Raw genomic sequence first — 15,600 nt, 5'->3', positions numbered from 1 at the left:
ACCCCACTCACGCCCAGGTGGGGGGGGGGGGCGGCCAGCCCAGATCTGCCCTGGCTGCAGCACTCTTCAGTCTCTCTCTGACCGGCTTCAGAGTTCACATGTGTCATCACCCCCAGACCTCTAGTCAGCCTCCCACCGTGACCAAGGAAGGACTCTGGTTTGTTCACTGTGGCCCAGACACCTGGATCAGCACCTGCATGCCAGGCGGTTCCAACAAAAGGGAACCTGTCGTGGTCAAGTTCAATGGCTGGGAGGCCAGTGGGGCCAGGGAAGGCTGGGGGCCAGGATCTGAATAGATATGTGCATCGCATCACAAAGACAGGACACGACGGGCCGAGGTGGGGACCAGGAAGGTCTGGCTTTACCCACCTGAGGCAGCAGCACAAGGGCGCCACAGCCAGAGAACTAAAACCCCAGAGAGGCCAAGTGCCCCAGCAGCCACTTCCAATTGCAGCCCTGCCGTGCTACTGAGTACTTCTAACAATGTGCATGCAATCCTTTGAAAAAGGGCTATAATTTTTACTTAAAAAAACATGTACAGAATGCACAGAGGAAGAGAAAGACGGAGGCCGCCCACCTGGTGCTGCGCACACACGTGTGTGGATCGGGGGTTGGGCCTGTCTTCAGGCCCATGTCACTATCCAGGAGTTCCTGATATGCAGGGCCCAGGCTGGGGTCTGCAGGAGGGATGCGGTAGACAAGATAGAAGGGCGGGGAAGGGTCCCGGCCCTCCCCCGCACCCCGCCCACTCACCACCCCCTCCAGCAGCCTCAGGCTTCTTGGCTACAGCGGGCTTGGCTCTGTGGGCCCACCAGCAGGACCTCCAGGGAGCCCTGGACCGCAGCCGTCTTCTCGGCAGTGCCGGAGAGCCCTCGGAGGCTCGGCACTGGGGCAGCTGCTCCAGAGACCAGGCTGGCCTCTACACTCCCCCAGCCTCCAAACAAGGGCAGGCAGGCAAGGGAGGTGGTCCTTGGAAGGCGGGTTCCCTGAGGACCCGGTGCTTGTGGGTGCAGGTCCACAAGTGTAGCCAGACAGCCCCACTCAATTCAGGCCCTGGAGTGGGACAAGTGCCGAGAGGGCCTCCGCCCACATGGAACAGCTGGGGAAACCAAGGCCCACAGAAAGGCCCAACCAGGGCCTCCAGGGGGCAAGGAAGGGGGGAATCTGGTGGCCAGAGCAGGGAGACAGGACACAGGCATGCCAGGTCAGGTGTTTATTGATGAAGGAAAGTGCTGGCTCCAGGTCCTCAGCGCCCAGCCGGCCAGCAGGCACACAGGGCCCGGCGCTCGGCCTGCAGCAGGAGGGTCTCCGTCTGAAAAGCAACAAGGGGCCGTGAGGGCGCTGCACGGTGGCCCCCACCCACCAGTTCCCGAGGGCCCTCCAGCTCCTGGCTTCCCGAAACCTGCTGACAGTCCGGTCTTCACCAGCTCCCAAGAGTCTCAGAGCCTGAACCTGCACTGTGACACCACCCTCTCCCCCGCTGCCCTCTAGGCATCCTCTCCCCACTCCTCCCCACCTCCCCTCCGCTCTGCTGGAGCCTCTGCAGTTTCTGCCATGGGCCAGCCCTGCCTCCCTGGTCCCTACACCTGGACTACCTTCCCTGCTTCTCCTTCACCTCATCCACCCCTCCCAGGGCCCCCTCCGTCCCCTAACACCTCTCCCAATCCCTGGAGGTGGGTGGGGGCTGCTCCTCTCAGGGCCAGGGCACCAGGCTCGGAGCCTCAGGCCCCGTAGCCTCCAAGGGTCGCTACAGAGAGCAGTCTGGATCCTTGGAAATTGGTCAGGAGACCAGAGTAGGGTCTCCCCTTCTTCCTATTTCTAGGAATGCTCTCTGCTTTCCAGAAAGACAACATATTTCTGTTATAAATGAAAACTCCGTTGGCTGGGGCACAGCAACTTCGGGGAGTGGGTGCTCACTGCTCATTCCAGACCTGGGGGGTGACCCCTGGCGCCCTGTATGCGTACCAGTCCCTCCCCAAATGAGGCTGGGGGCTGAAGAACCTCCCAGACAGCTGTGCCCAAGCTGACCTTCCACGCCCAACACTGCCCCTGCGCTCCCTTTCAACGACCTCTTCCCGGCCTCAGTCTCCTCTCTGCCCTCACACCTGGGGAGTGCCTCATCGGGACTGCCTGTCCCCCCTCTGGGCCTGGGTAGGGGTCGCCGGGAAAAGTGCCCAGTGCAGTCCTGGAGAGGAGAACTGCCTGCACCCTCTCTCACTGGGGCTAGAAACAGAGTGTGGGGCATTGGACCGGGAGATGGCGGGTCCCTCCTCCCCGGCCTCCAGAGGCTCACCCGGGCGTCCAGGCTGTAGGCCGTCTTCCGCAGGTCCTGCAAGGCGCGCTGCATGAACTCGAAAGCGTGGCAGTCCACGCACGGGCGGCCTGCGAGGGGCTCGAGTCAGGGCGGAGGGCGCGCCGCCAGCCCAGTCCCACCCGAGCGGCGGCCTCGGTCCGCTCCCCACCTCCCACCCAAGGGGGTGCGGGGACCGCAGGGGAACAAAGGGGAGCCACGCCCCTCCAGCACGCCCGGGTGGGGTCAGGGCCCGGGCCCGCGGAGACCGCTCCGCATGCGCGCGCGGCACCTACTCTGCACGGGGACGGCGCTCCCGGCGGCGGGTTCGGCGAGGGCTTGGGCGCCCAGCAGCGCGACGCTCAATAGCAGGAGCAGTATCAGCCGCGGCGGCGACCTCGGGAGCCTGCACAGCGGCGGGGGAGCCATGGCCAAGCGGAGGGAGCCCGGGCGTCCTGCAGCAGAGGAGGCTCAGCACCCCACGCGCCCCATCTCAGGCCAGCGAACCCTCACCCGGCCCCCGGCCCCTCCCTGGCCCCCGGGCTCGCGAACCCCTAGTACCCCCTGACCTCTCCGGCCCAGCAAACCACCTCCAGGGCCCCGCCCCCCCGGCCCAGCGAACCCCCACCCCGCCCACCGGGTCTCGCTAGTGCCCACCGCATCCCTTCCTCTCCATCCCCGCCACGCTCCCCGGGCCCAGCTATCCCACTTCCTTCTCCCGCCCCCCCGGGACCCGACGAACCCCCAGCCTGCCGTTACCGCGGTTCAGGAACCCCGCGACAGCAGCGCTGGCGACTCGGGAAGACGTGCTGCGTCCGGCGCGCACCGCGCATGCGCCCCGACCCCCCGCCCCGGGTCCCCCCATCCGACGTCGTCGTCATGGAAACCCCGGGACTGAGCGAACCTCTGGTTTAAAGGGACCGAGGTGGCTCCTGGACTCCGTGCGCCCAGCCACGGCCGGCGTCTGCTGTGGAGTGCCGTCAGGCCTACGGGCTATGGAGGGGCTGCCTAGAGGCGGCGGCGTCTGGACCGCACCTCCAGAGCCACCGCGGGCGGGAGCAAAGCCGAGGAAGCGGGAAATCTGCCGCTGGAGCTTGGCGGTCCGGGGACTTGGGGTGTCCCTGCGCCGATCCTGAGGGAGGGGCTCGATGCACGCCAGGGCCAGGGTCCAGTGAATGCAAAAGCGCGGCCTCTGCTCCTGGGCCAATGGGGTCCAGTCAGGTCGGATTGCTCGGGCGAGATCCGGGCCAGGAGCGACCTGGGCTCGTGAGCCGTGAAGGATCCACTCTCTCCGCCAGTCACTCCGGCCCGACCCTGCCCCTGCCCCTGCACCTCAGGCGAGAAGGGCAGGGGAGAGGCCGGCCTGCTGGGCTCTCCCTCTCCACCTCCGGTGCCCTGACACCTGTTGGCCACTTCCCCGCACCCCCCAGCTTTGTGACCTCTGAGCCGTCGCTTGGCCCCTTTTCTATCCGTGGACGCACAAGGTTGTTGGAAGAGCCTAGTGTGGCCCTCGCGGGCGCCGCGGTAAGCACGGGGTTCAGGTGGCTGCCAGCCCACGCGTGCGGGAGAGACTCGGTCCCTCTAAGAGGGAAGGATTCCGTTTGGCGTCTACCTCGTCTCTACAAGGCCCGCGCCGATGCGGGGGCCGCCACCGCCGAGGAATGCGCCTAGGCCCGCGTCCCGGCCGCCGGAGTGCCGGGCGGAGCCCGCCAGCAACCTGCGCTGTGCCGGGCAGCGCCGGGCCCCCTTCCTGCTGGGCAGCGCCAAGCCTAGACGTCCTCTGCCCCGGGCCTGGGGTCGGTTGTCGCCCTGCCACGGAATGAGACGTCGGTGGCCCCGGTCGGAGGCAGGTTTGCTGACCTGGGGAGGGGGCAGTGCTCGTGACCGCCACTTCTCGCGGTCGGGCTCGGAGACAGGCTCGCGCTGCAGTCCGGGCCTGGGCGGGGGGCGTCCGGAAACGTGGGCAGGCCCCGCGTGGGGGCCGGGGGACTGCGGACCAGTTCCCGGACGTGCGCCATTTCCGTGCTCCTTATCCGGAGCCCCGCGCCCGGGTGGCGAGGTCACAGCCACCGAGTGGGACGGAGAGCGGCGGCCGGATGTGCGCAGCGGCCCTGCGGGGCCATTCGGTTGGGACGTGCGCCTGGAGGACGCCACAGGGCACAGGCTTTTTTCAGTCCCACACTGCCTCCGGCTTGTGGCGGGCTCCTGCCACCTCTCCCCGCGCGCGTACAGCCGCGTCCTCCGGGGAAGGAGAGCAAGCCTACGCCGGGGCATGGCTTGGGCTAGACCTTGGGCGACCGTGCGGTGGAACCGCGCCTTTCCCTGCGCAGCTGCAGACTCGTGGAACCTCCTGCACACCGGATCCATCTTCTCCCGCTTCCCCGGCACGCCGTGGTACTCTAGTTCGGGCGGGCTCTTTAATCCCAGCCGGGCCATCCCTACTCCGCACACCCTGGAGCCCGTGGCACCATGCGCCACTCCCGAGGGGACCGCGCCCCCGTCCGCAGGGCGGAACCTCGGGGCTGCCTGGATGCTGAGAGCCGGCCCGGGCTGTGAGCTTCTTCTCCGCCTTACCCCGCCGGGCGCCGGTGTCCCCTCACCCACACCTGACTCTTCCTCCCTTTTGCCTCCCCAAGGGCGCCGGATTTTCTTTTTCCATTGGATCTTTACTTCAGCAAACGGGCTGCGATTTCTTCCGCATGCAAATAAGACAAACTCCTTGAGTCCCTCACGGCTACCATCACCTCTCCTCGCTGTCCGGTTTCTCTGCCTTTCTCTGTTGAGCCCACACCTGTTCAGCCCGCGCCTGGCGCTGCACTCACCCACCTACAGAATCCAAGGACCAGTCTTCAGCCCTCCCCCAACTGCCCGAGTCCGGTCCTGTCCAAGCTCCATTTTGCCTACACCCTGGGGGCACTTCGCCCTCCCACCTCTTTATGCCCCCTCCCCAGGGCCACATCCTTGGGCGTCTTCTCCACCTACACCCTGTACTTTGTGACCTTATCCAATCAGGGCTGTGAAAACCAGCCAAGCAGCTCTAGGTGCCCATGTCCAGCTGCTCTGGGCATCTCCGCTTGGAGAACAGACTTCCCAAGGTCAGTATGTCCAGAACTGATGTCCTGATTTCACCCTCCATCTGCTGTCCCCTTCTCCTCCCCCAGATAAAACTCAACAACTATCCTTAGCCTTTCCCATCTCTGGTGAGGGCAGTCCGTCCCCACCCTGGCAGATGCTCAGACCAAGCGCACAACAGTCCTTTTAGAAATCCTGTGCACTCCACCCTCAGCGTCACCAGGTCCACGCTTCACCTCACCTGGACTCTCACTTCACCTCACATCTCCCTGTTGTCCTCCCACTTGTGGCCCAGTCTCCCAAAGACAGCCAGAGGGACCTTTCTTATTTCCTTTTTTAAATTGTGGTAAAACATAACACAAAATTTACCATCCTAACTGTTTTCAAGTGTGCAGCTCAGTGGCATTAAGTGCATTCGCACTGCTGTGCAGCCGTCACCACCACCCATGCACAGAGCTTCTCCATCTTCCCAAACTGAAACTCCATCCCCATTAAACACTAACGCCTCCCTCCCCCAGACCCTGGTACCCACCATCCTACTTTCTGTCTCTATGGATTTGGCTCCTCTAGGGATTTCATATATGTGGAAATGCACAGTATTTGTCCTTTTGTGACTGGCTTGTTTCACTGTGCAGAATGTCAGGGTTCATCCACGTTGTAGCAGGTGTCCGAATGTCCTTCCTTTTTAAGGCTGAGTCATATTCCATCGTGTGTATAGACCACATGTTGTTTCCATTCATTCATCCACCAGTGAACACTGGGGATGCTTCCACCTTTTAATTTTTTTATTTTTAATTTTGTTTGTTTGTTTTGAGAGGAGGTAATTAGGTTTGTTTATTTTAAATGGGTGCTGGGAATTGAATCCAGGACCTCATGCATGCTAAGTACACACTCTCCTACTGAGCCATACCCTTCCCCCTCAAAGGATACTATTGGAAGGTGCGTGCAGGGGTGAATCCAGGGTGTGGCTAGCTCTTGATTCAGATTTTGGAGACACAGGGTGCTTACTTTGTGGAAGTTCCACTGTACATTTGTGATTTGTGCACGTTTCTCTATGTGTTTACTAAAAATAAAGTGATTTATATTTTTAAACAAAGCATCGGACAAAATAAACACATGTTCAGACAGAGACAGAAGGTCCTTAGAAAGGAGAGTCTAGAGGATGTAGTTCCGGCTGAGATGAAGAGCTCCCGGGTGGAAGGTCTGTAACTAAGTGAGGGCCACATAAGAGGAAAAGCTGGGAGTGAATGTAAAGCAGTCACGAATCCACTAAACGACTGCCAAGAGAGTCAAGTGTGTGGCAGCCCACAAGTCCAGAAGCAGCCGATGGAGCTACAGCGCGCCGGGTGAGATACCCAAAGGATCTGTATTTCTGGTCGGAGCGTGAAGGTATTACTGAATTTGTTGTGTCACCTTTTTTTAACAATTTTTTATTGAGTTATAGTCAGTTTACAATGTTGTGTCAATTTCCAGTGTGGAGCACAATTTCTCAGTTATACATGAACATACATACATTCACTGTCACATTTTTTTCCGCTGTGAGCCACCACAAGATCTTGTCTACATTTCCCTGTGCTGTACAGTATGATCTTGTTTATCTGTTCTACATTTTGAAATCCCAGTCTGTCCCTTACCACCCCCCGCCCCCTTGGCAACCACACGTTTGTATTCTATGTCTATGAGTCTGTTTCTGTTTGGGTTTTTTTTTTTTTTTTTTTTTTTTAGATTCCACATATGAGCGATCTCATATGGTATTTTTCTTTCTCTTTCTGGCTTACTTCACTTAGAATGACATTCTCCAGGAGCATCCATGTTGCTGCAAATGGTGTCATATTGTTGGGTTTTATGGCTGAATGGTATCCCATTGTATAAATATACCACATCTTCTTTATCCACACATCTGTTGATGGACATTTAGGTTGTCTCCATGTCTTGGCTATTGTAAATAGTGCTTCTGTGAACATTGGGGTGCAGGTGTCATTTTGAAATAGGGTTTCTTCTGGATATATGCTGAGGAGTGGGATTCCTGGGTCATATGGTAAGTCTATTCCTAGTCTTTTGAGGAATCTCCATACTGTTTTCCACAGTGGCTGCACCAAACTGCATTCCCACCAGCAGTGTAGGAGGTTCCCTTTTCTCCACAGCCTCTCCAGCATTTATCATTTGTGGACTTTTGAATGATGGCCATTCTGACCGGTGTGAGGTGATACCTCATTGTAGTTTTGATTTGCATTTCTCTGATAATTACTGATATTGAGCATTTTTTCATGTGCCTATTGATCATTTGTATGTCTTCCTTGGGGAATTGCTTGTTTAGGTCTTTTGCCCATTTTTGGATTGGGTTGTTTGGTTTTTTCTTAGTAAGTCGTATGAGCTGCTTATATATTCTGGAGATGAAGCCTTTGTCGGTTTCATTTGCAAAAGTTTTCTCCCGTTCCGTAGGTTGTCGTTTTGTTTTACTTATGGTTTGTTGTGTCATCTTTTTACACGTTCATTCAGGTATGACTGACACGCAGTAAACAATTTGATCGATGTTGATATATTTCCACATGTGAAACTTAACAAAGGGAGACCTCACTAAAGTAGAGTCAGGAGGCCAGAAGAGGGAGCTCTCAGGCAGCACCACTCACAGTCAATGACAGAAGAATCATCAGTTACAGTCCCCAACAGATGCATCATCACAGGAAAGATCACTTACGGGTCCCAACAGGATGTACCCTGTGTCTCCAAAAGAAACCAGCTGCCCCAGCAACTCAGCCAGTGGGAAACCAAACCACCCTGAACTCTCACTTTTCTCCAGTGGACTTGTGTTCCCTCAAAACAACCCCTCCCTACTTCCTCTCTTTTCTCTATAAAATAAGGGTTTTCTCCTTTGTTGGTGGGACTTGCCTGTGACTTTTGCTATAGCTTGCTTGTCCCAAATTGTAATTTTCTGCTATTTCCAAATAAATCCACTTTTGTTGGTAAAAGTAACTGAATGTTTTTCTCTTTAAGGTCCACATACACGTGCAGTACCACCAGCACCCGAAGCTCCCCACGTGTCTTGGCAACCTCTCCCTCCGGCCCCTCGTGGGCACCTGCCCCCAAGACAAGCACCAGTCTCCTTTCTGTTGCTGGTTGATTTTCTACAGCCTTACATAAGTGGACTCATGCGATATATTGTATTTTGTCTGTCTTCTTTGAGTTAGTGAAATTCCTTTGAGATTTGTCTGTGTTGCTGGGCGCGTTCCTTTTTATTGGTAAGTAGTGTTTCGTTACTTATTACAGCAGATTTTGCTTTGCCCACGTATATTAAGCAAAGCAGGTATAGATCACAAGTATTCAAATTCCAAGTCACTTAAAAGCATTTTGTACGTTAATGACAAGGGTTATCATACAAGTGGTCTTTTTAAAATTTCTTGCACAGAAAAACCAGTTTGTTTACACATTCACTTGTTGGTAGACACTGGGGTCACTTCCAGTATCTGGCTCTTACAAATAAAGCTGTGCTGAATGTTCACATACAAGCCTCTGTGTGGACATGTGCTTTCGTTTGGGCTTTTCCCATCCCTACTTAACATCCCTTAGTCTTTCTCCTGGCTTCCTGAATCTTTGAGGTCATTCGGATGACCTGTAATGCCCTTGTCTACAACTCGATCATCTGTCTCACTTCTGGTGCAGTTCTGATTGATTGATTCTCCCCACTTCATTATGAGTTGAATTTTCTTGCTCCTTTGAGTTTATGGTACTTTTTATTGGATGCCAGATACTGCAAATTCTATAATGTTGGATCATTGAGGGTTTTTTTTTTTTTTTTTATGTTTTTGAGCTTTGTTCTGGAATGCAGTTAAGTTACTTGGAAATAATTTGATCCTTTTGGCTCTTCCTTTTAAGTTTTGTTAGGTGGGCTCAGGAGACTCCTTGGTCTAGATAAACTTGACCCTACTACTAAGGCCATGGCTTTCTGAGCATTCTGTTCAGTGCCGGATGGGGGTTGGGGACACAACCTATTTCTGGCCCAGTGGCAACTTCCCAGCCTTGGGGAGTTTCTGCACACGCTAAGAACTGGAGAGGAACACGCTGAAGAACCCCAGAGCTTTGCCTTTTCTCTTTACAAGTCTGTCCTAAAAGTTCTAGTCACCTTGGGCTCTGAACTCTGTCTCTTCACATCAGGGACCCTGCCTGAATGGATTTGGGTTCCCCCTCCCCATCCCGCAGCCTGGGAAAATCTCTCCGGGGATCAACCGACCGTGGAATTCCCCTCGTTTCCCTCCTTTCAAGGGTTGCTGGTCTGCACTGCCCTTGTCCAGCCTGGAAAGCATTGTTTCATGTTTGTCCAGTTTTTTTCAGGTGTTTAAAGTGGTAGGCCATGTGACCATAAGTGGAAATTAGTATTACATATTCTTTTTCATTATAAGTCACTACAAGATAATTGAATATATTTCCCTGTGCTGTACAGTATAAGCTTGTTGCTTATCTATTTTATATATAGTAGTTGGTGTCTGCAAATCTCAAATTCCCACTTTATCCTTTCCCACCACCTTTCCCCCCTGGTAACCATAAGTTTGTCTTCTATGTCTGTGAGTCTGTTTCTGTTTTGTAAGTAAGTGCATTTGTGAGTGTTTTTAAGATTCCACATAAAAGTAATATCATATGGTATTTTTCTTTCTCTTTCTGGCTTACTTCACTTAGAATGATGATCTCCAGGTCCATCCATGTTGCTGCAAATGGCATTATTTTATTCTTTTCTATGGCCAAGTAGTATTCCATTGTATAAATATACCACAGCTTCTTTATCCAGTCCTCTGTCAATGGACAGGTTGTTCCATTGTGATTTCTAGTGAAACTGCTTAAAAAATAGAAAGGGAGTGAATAACTTTTGTTGTTGTTTGGGGGGGGAGGGGTAAGTAATTAGGTTTATTTCTTTATTTATTTGTTAGTGGAGGTACTGGGGATTGAACCCAGGACATCATGCATGCTAAGCACGAGCTTTACCCATCTCCCGCAGAGTAAATAACTTTTAAAATAATATGTGTGTGATGAAGTGAATGACAAGGAATAATCAATCCAAAAGAAGACACAAAAGGAGAGAAGTAACATATCAATGATTTTCAGTCAATGATAATCAACAAACTGTTCCAGGTAACAGAGAGTTTATAAGAGGCACAACTACATGGTAAGGATTCAGAAAGGTTGAAAGTAAAGAGTGATAAAAGGTATACTATGTAAATACTCATAAAAACAAGACTGGCACTGCTGTGTTAATATTAGATGAAACAGATTCTAAGGCAAGAACAGCGGAGACAAGGAGGGATCCACTGTTACAGCTGGACGGAGACTTCACTGCCCCTCTCCGAGGAGCGGCAGGTCCAGCAGGCAGAGGATGCAGATGAATTCAGCAGCACCATCGATCGCCATGCTGTAGTGACATCCGCCAACTGCAGCATCCAACAAAGTGGAACACACATTCTTCCCAAACTCACTGCAAACGCCAAGACAGACCACATTCTGGGCCATAACACATTTCTTTTTTTTAATTTTGGGGGGAGGTAACTAGGTTCTTATTTATTTGCTTATTATTTTAATGGAGGTACAGGGGATTGAACCCAGGACCTCCTGCATGCGAAGCAAGCTCTCTACCAACTGAGCTGTGCCCTCCTCCTTTAACACACTTCTTACACATGAAGAGGTACAGAGAGCACAGTGTCTGCTCGCAGACCACAGTGGAATTAACTGGGAATCAGTAACAAATGCAGCTGGACAATCTCCAAGTACCTGGAGGTGACAAAACATACTTCTAAATAACATGTGAATCAAGGGAGAAATCTCAAGAGAAGTTAAAAATAATCTGAACTAAATGAAAATGAGAGATAACTTTTCAAAATGTGGGATTCAGCAAAAGCAGTGCCCAGGGGGAAATTTACAGCATTGATTTCATGTATAAGAAAATAAGAAAGCTCTATAACCAATAATCCAGGCTTGTGCCACAGGGAACTAGGAAACCCAGAGTAAGCCGAAGAAAAGAAAGGATGAAAATCAGAGCAGAAATGAAAGAAACTGAAAGGAGAAAATAATAGAGAAAATCAATGTGATGAAATAAAACTCGTATTTTATGAGCAAACAAGGAAGATTTAAATGTACCGTCTTCCTCTGCCCATTCGGCCTCCCCACTCTCCCTGCGTGTGTGCTGGACGTCACCGGACGTCCTTAGGCGGTGACGTCCCCCGCGCTCTCCCTCCTCGCTCTGTGCATGGTCAGACTGCATACCCTGGCAGCCTGTCGCGAGACTACAACCCTTTGTCGCAAAAGCTCGTGTAACTGTGCCTCGAACTCCAGTAAGCCCAACAGTCCTGAGAGCTTCCTGGAAGCCTGTCTCATGGGTCGTGATCCTCCGATCAGCGTCGCTGGCACGATGCCGGAGACACCCCCCCGCCAGAGGACCCAGGAGGCCACCCCGGACCTGGGCTCAGTACCCTCTTCTCAGCGCTCCTTGGGGGTTCCGGCGAGTTCTGATAACTCGATCTCATTGCTTCTAAGTGCTGATCTTCAACGTCTTATTCGAGCTGTTTCTACTTGACTTGGAGCCTTCAGGGGCACACATGCATCTCCTAGGCAGGGACCTGGGCAGTGGGGGTGGAGGGAGCTGGGCAGGAGGCCAGGGAAACAAGTGGCCGGTTTTTGTTATGTGCGGCTTAACTGAGAAGGACAAGTTAATACAGGGTCTGAACAAACCCTTCGGTAGTGAAATGGGAGGCTGAATTCATTCAGCTCCGAAGAACAGGGGACACCTGCTCCTCCTGGTCACAAGGGGTTCTTAGGTGACAGAACCTGGTGGACATGTCTGCGGGTCACTGCTCGGGATGTGCAGCGTTCCCACAGGGGAGCCCACCACAGCACTCAGCGAATGCTGTTCTTCCTGGGACACACAGCCTAGCCTGACACCCGGTGCTCCGAGTGCTCACGGCAGCTCCTGCCGGAGGTGGGAACCCAGACGCGTGGAGAGAGTCAGCCAACCCAAAGAGCTGCCTTTGATGCAGGAAAGTAAATGGGGTGCGAGAGGCTGGCTGTGTCCCAGGTCTCAACTGAGTCCCTCGGACGCAGCTGCCGCCAAGTGAGGGTCCTTGGCTGCTGCAGGAGAGAATGAAAGAGCGAGCCGCAGCTGAGTGAAGGCAGGTTTATTTGGAGAGATGCACTCTATACACGAGTGTGGGCCGTCCCAGGAGGCCGGGGGGTGAGAGGTGGGGGGGCTGGGGGTGGTTAAAGGTAGACATGCCCCACAGAGCGTGGGTGTCTAGGAAGGCGAGGAGGGGGGAGGCTGTGAGGGGTGGTGGTGCTAGTTCGTATATGCTGACAAGTGGGAAGATCATTCCAGCTGCTGTGGGGAAGGGGCGGGGAGCCCCAGGCATCAGGCCACGGCCCTCTCTTTGACCTTCCAGGAGCAGCCTCGGAACTGTCCTGGTGCTTGTGGGTGTGTCGTTCACCAGGCAGGACATTACAGTGTGTACAGTGAAGCTGAAGGTCCACTAGGGGTTGGATCTCCTGCCATCCTGGGCCTCCAGGTCTACTGGGAGTTGACTTTCCCCCATCTTGGTGCTAATTGCTGTGTCATTCCTTTAATGGCTGGGTCCTGCCCCCGTCCCTCCTGTCCCACCTTCGGGAGCTACACTCAGAAGCAGAGTCCATCCCTTCCACCACACTGTCTCAGAAAGCTGTCCAGATCATCTCATCTCTGAATTAGGTGACCAAATTGATATTGGGAAGTTGAGCCTCGAAGTCCAAACAGCTCCCGTTCAGGCAGCCACCTATGGGGGTACCAGCTGGCTTATATATGCTTGCGTCCCTAGTTGGGCATTAAAGGAAACTGGGCCCTGAAATGGCCAGGATGGGGTTCTCCTGGCCCTCCAAAATGGGTTTTTGCACGCACAGGTAGAGAAAGCTGGAGGAAGGTAGGTTCTTACCCTGTCGGTCAGTCTCCTGGGCCCCTGTCTGCAGGGTCTACTGAGACAAGGGTGGTAGAGTTCTCCTCTTTTCTAGAATTAGATTAGCAGGAGGAAGTGGAGGGCCGGCTCCGTGCAGCCTTTGAATTGTAAAAACTTCTAAGTTGTTAAAGAGCTCACAACTTAAACTACCTTAATTGGTATGCAGAAGCCCCCAAAGGCTTCAAAGTTCCAAAACATCTTCACTGAAGGATTTGTTGTAGAACGCGAGTGAAAGTAGTTGTATGGAAGCTCCTAAGAGGCCAACCAGCCCTTTAAGACAGCTCCTCCGTCCCCGCCTCCAGGTACTGCAGCCTGCCTGAACTGCCTTCTACCGCAAAGACTCCGCGGCTACCTCTAGAAGTGGGACTGGCCGAGGCTGTAGAGGAGCCTCTTCAGGTCAGAGGTGAGCCCAGGGCCATCGTTAAAGACTTTCTTAAGACCAGGGAGGAACCTTAAGTTTCAGTAAGTGGTTTGCCAAGACAGGAGGCCAGCCGGTCTGACCACACTGACCACAGCTGATATGCAGAGCCTGATAGCATTCTTTTTTTCCTTTTCCCCCTGAAGCTAAATGAGGGAAAGTAAAACATCCCAATGTAGGTAGATGGCTGTGTCAGTCCTTAGGTCTTGATGCAGGAAAACGGATGTGGGGCGTGAGCAGGGCCAAGTCCCACGTCTCAGCTGAGCCCCTGGGACGTGCCCCGCCAAGTGTGGGTCCTGGGCTTCGCGCAGCATAGAATTCAAGCGCGAGCCACAGTTGAGTAAAGGTAGATTTGTTTAGAGAGACACACACAGTGTAAGGCCAGAGAAAGGCCAGAAAAGAGGTGCGGGAATCGGGTGCTCAGGTTAGAGTCAAAGTAGGCACACACTCCATAGACAGAGTGCGGGCGTCTCCAAAGGGGAGGCAGAGCGCCAAGGGCCGCTCGGCGTGGTGGTGTCACTTTTTATGGGCTGAGTAGCTTCACACGCCTACAGGTGGGATCAATCCAGCTGCCCTGGGGGAGGGGCTGGGATACCCAGGGACTGGGCCACCGCCCATTCATGGGCCTTCTGTGGTCATCCTTAGGGCCATCATGGTGCCTGCGGGCGTGTTATTCCATCCCACTGTTACAATGAGCACATAATGAAGCTCAAGTTCTACTAGAAGTCAAACCTCTTAATCCTCCAGGCCAACTGGGAGTTGAATCTTCCACCATTTTGGTGTTAAATTGGTGTCATTCCTTGAATGGCTCTGCCCTGCCCTCTTCCATCCTGTCTCAAAACTGCCAACTTAAATGAAGGGAATTCACTGAATATCCAGACCACTTCCAAGTAAGACATTGGAATGTTAATTGCTAAAAAAGCCTCAGTCTTGCTACTTTTGCTTCTTATTAGAGAAAAACTAAATACACGTGGGTTCATTGGACATGAACTGCACCCCACTGAGGAAAGCAATTAGGTTACAGTGTGTGCTCACACAGTGCGTGTGAGCTGCTTACAATGCAATGACCATAGACACAACATATTTTTAAGCTTAATCTTCATTGTTAGCATTTTCTCTACAAGTCTAGACAGTCAAGACAACAGTCGGGCCCTGGCGTGTAGCACTGGCCATTGTCCATGACGTAAACACTCCCACCTCTGCTGAGCCCAAGCTGCCAGTGTGACGCCAATGAGAGCGGAGTGGGGGTGAGAAGGGCAGGAGTACCGAGTTACAGAGCATCTCCACCATCCCATTCAGTTATAGTAGACAGAAATAAAGAAATGGGCAACACTGAAACGTGGCAGAACACCTTGTAAAAAGCGTAGAAAAATAAATACAGTAGAATGAAGTTAAACTTTTCATAATGGCGATATTTAATGACAAGCTTATAAAATTCCTGAAAGTTGAACAACTGGCTCTTGCAAGCCTGGTAATTTGGCCCCAGCACACAGCCCTGGGACGGTAACTCGTGCAGTTCCCTAGAGAACCTTCTGGCAGCCCTCTGTAACTCTACCTGGGTGCCCTTTGGCCAACACCCCTCCTCTGGGGCACACACCTCCCAGACCCAGACCCCTCTAGTTCTAGACGGACTGGAATGAGGGTCCTCTTTGTAGATGTCTGTAGGGGGTGGCAACTAGGAGCATGTGAGGGTCTCCTCCCAGGGGAATGGAAAGCTACCATGTGGTGCAAGATCTCTGTCCAGTGAAGACACCCACATACTCGTAACAACACTCTACTCTGTCAAGGACGCACCCATCAGGACACATCCTCAGCACGTTATAGCAGGGGGTGGGGTGCTGGGGGAGAGAAGTGAGCCAAGG

At 53.6% G+C, this 15,600-nt stretch overlaps 1 protein-coding gene and 1 long non-coding RNA gene across 4 annotated transcripts; one reads left to right on the top strand and one right to left on the bottom strand.

Annotated features, from left to right (window-relative positions):
• Positions 1-1,198: 1,198 nt before the first annotated feature.
• On the bottom strand, positions 1,199-4,052 carry C2H4orf48 (chromosome 2 C4orf48 homolog). Of its 3 annotated transcripts, none has more exons than XM_032492577.1 (4): positions 3,326-4,052; positions 2,587-2,745; positions 2,294-2,382; positions 1,199-1,312 (listed from the first exon to the last, which is right to left on the bottom strand). In XM_032492577.1, the coding sequence occupies exons 2-4, from the start codon at positions 2,717-2,719 to the stop codon at positions 1,247-1,249; spliced, it is 288 nt and encodes a 95-aa protein (XP_032348468.1). In that variant the 5' UTR covers positions 2,720-2,745; positions 3,326-4,052; the 3' UTR covers positions 1,199-1,246. The 3 variants fall into 3 exon arrangements, with proteins under 3 accessions (XP_032348468.1, XP_032348476.1, XP_032348462.1); XM_032492585.1 differs by having other exon boundaries at positions 3,195-3,332; XM_032492571.1 differs by lacking the exon at positions 3,326-4,052 and adding an exon at positions 3,033-3,144.
• Positions 4,053-4,649: 597 nt separating this feature from the next.
• Positions 4,650-9,294, top strand: LOC116667566. Its single transcript, XR_004324433.1, has 2 exons — positions 4,650-6,751; positions 7,862-9,294. It is a non-coding gene; the product is annotated as an uncharacterized LOC116667566 (long non-coding RNA).
• Positions 9,295-15,600: the final 6,306 nt, after the last annotated feature.

This window comes from Camelus ferus, chromosome 2 (genome assembly GCF_009834535.1).
Source record: "Camelus ferus isolate YT-003-E chromosome 2, BCGSAC_Cfer_1.0, whole genome shotgun sequence".
NCBI classification, from domain to species: domain Eukaryota; kingdom Metazoa; phylum Chordata; class Mammalia; order Artiodactyla; family Camelidae; genus Camelus; species Camelus ferus.
The sequence above is the reverse complement of the archived record's forward strand: the minus strand, read 5'-3'. Positions and strand labels throughout refer to the sequence as shown.

Bases quoted from the DNA above. Each gene is read 5' to 3' on its own strand.
- C2H4orf48 (XM_032492577.1), bottom strand. From the start codon at position 2,719: ATGGCTCCCCCGCCGCTGTGCAGGCTCCCGAGGTCGCCGCCGCGGCTG. The intron at 2,383-2,586 runs GTAGGTGCCGCG...AGCCCCTCGCAG, and splicing joins GAGCGCCGTCCCCGTGCAGA to GCCGCCCGTGCGTGGACTGC. The intron at 1,313-2,293 runs GTGAGCCTCTGG...GTTGCTTTTCAG, and splicing joins CCTACAGCCTGGACGCCCGG to ACGGAGACCCTCCTGCTGCA.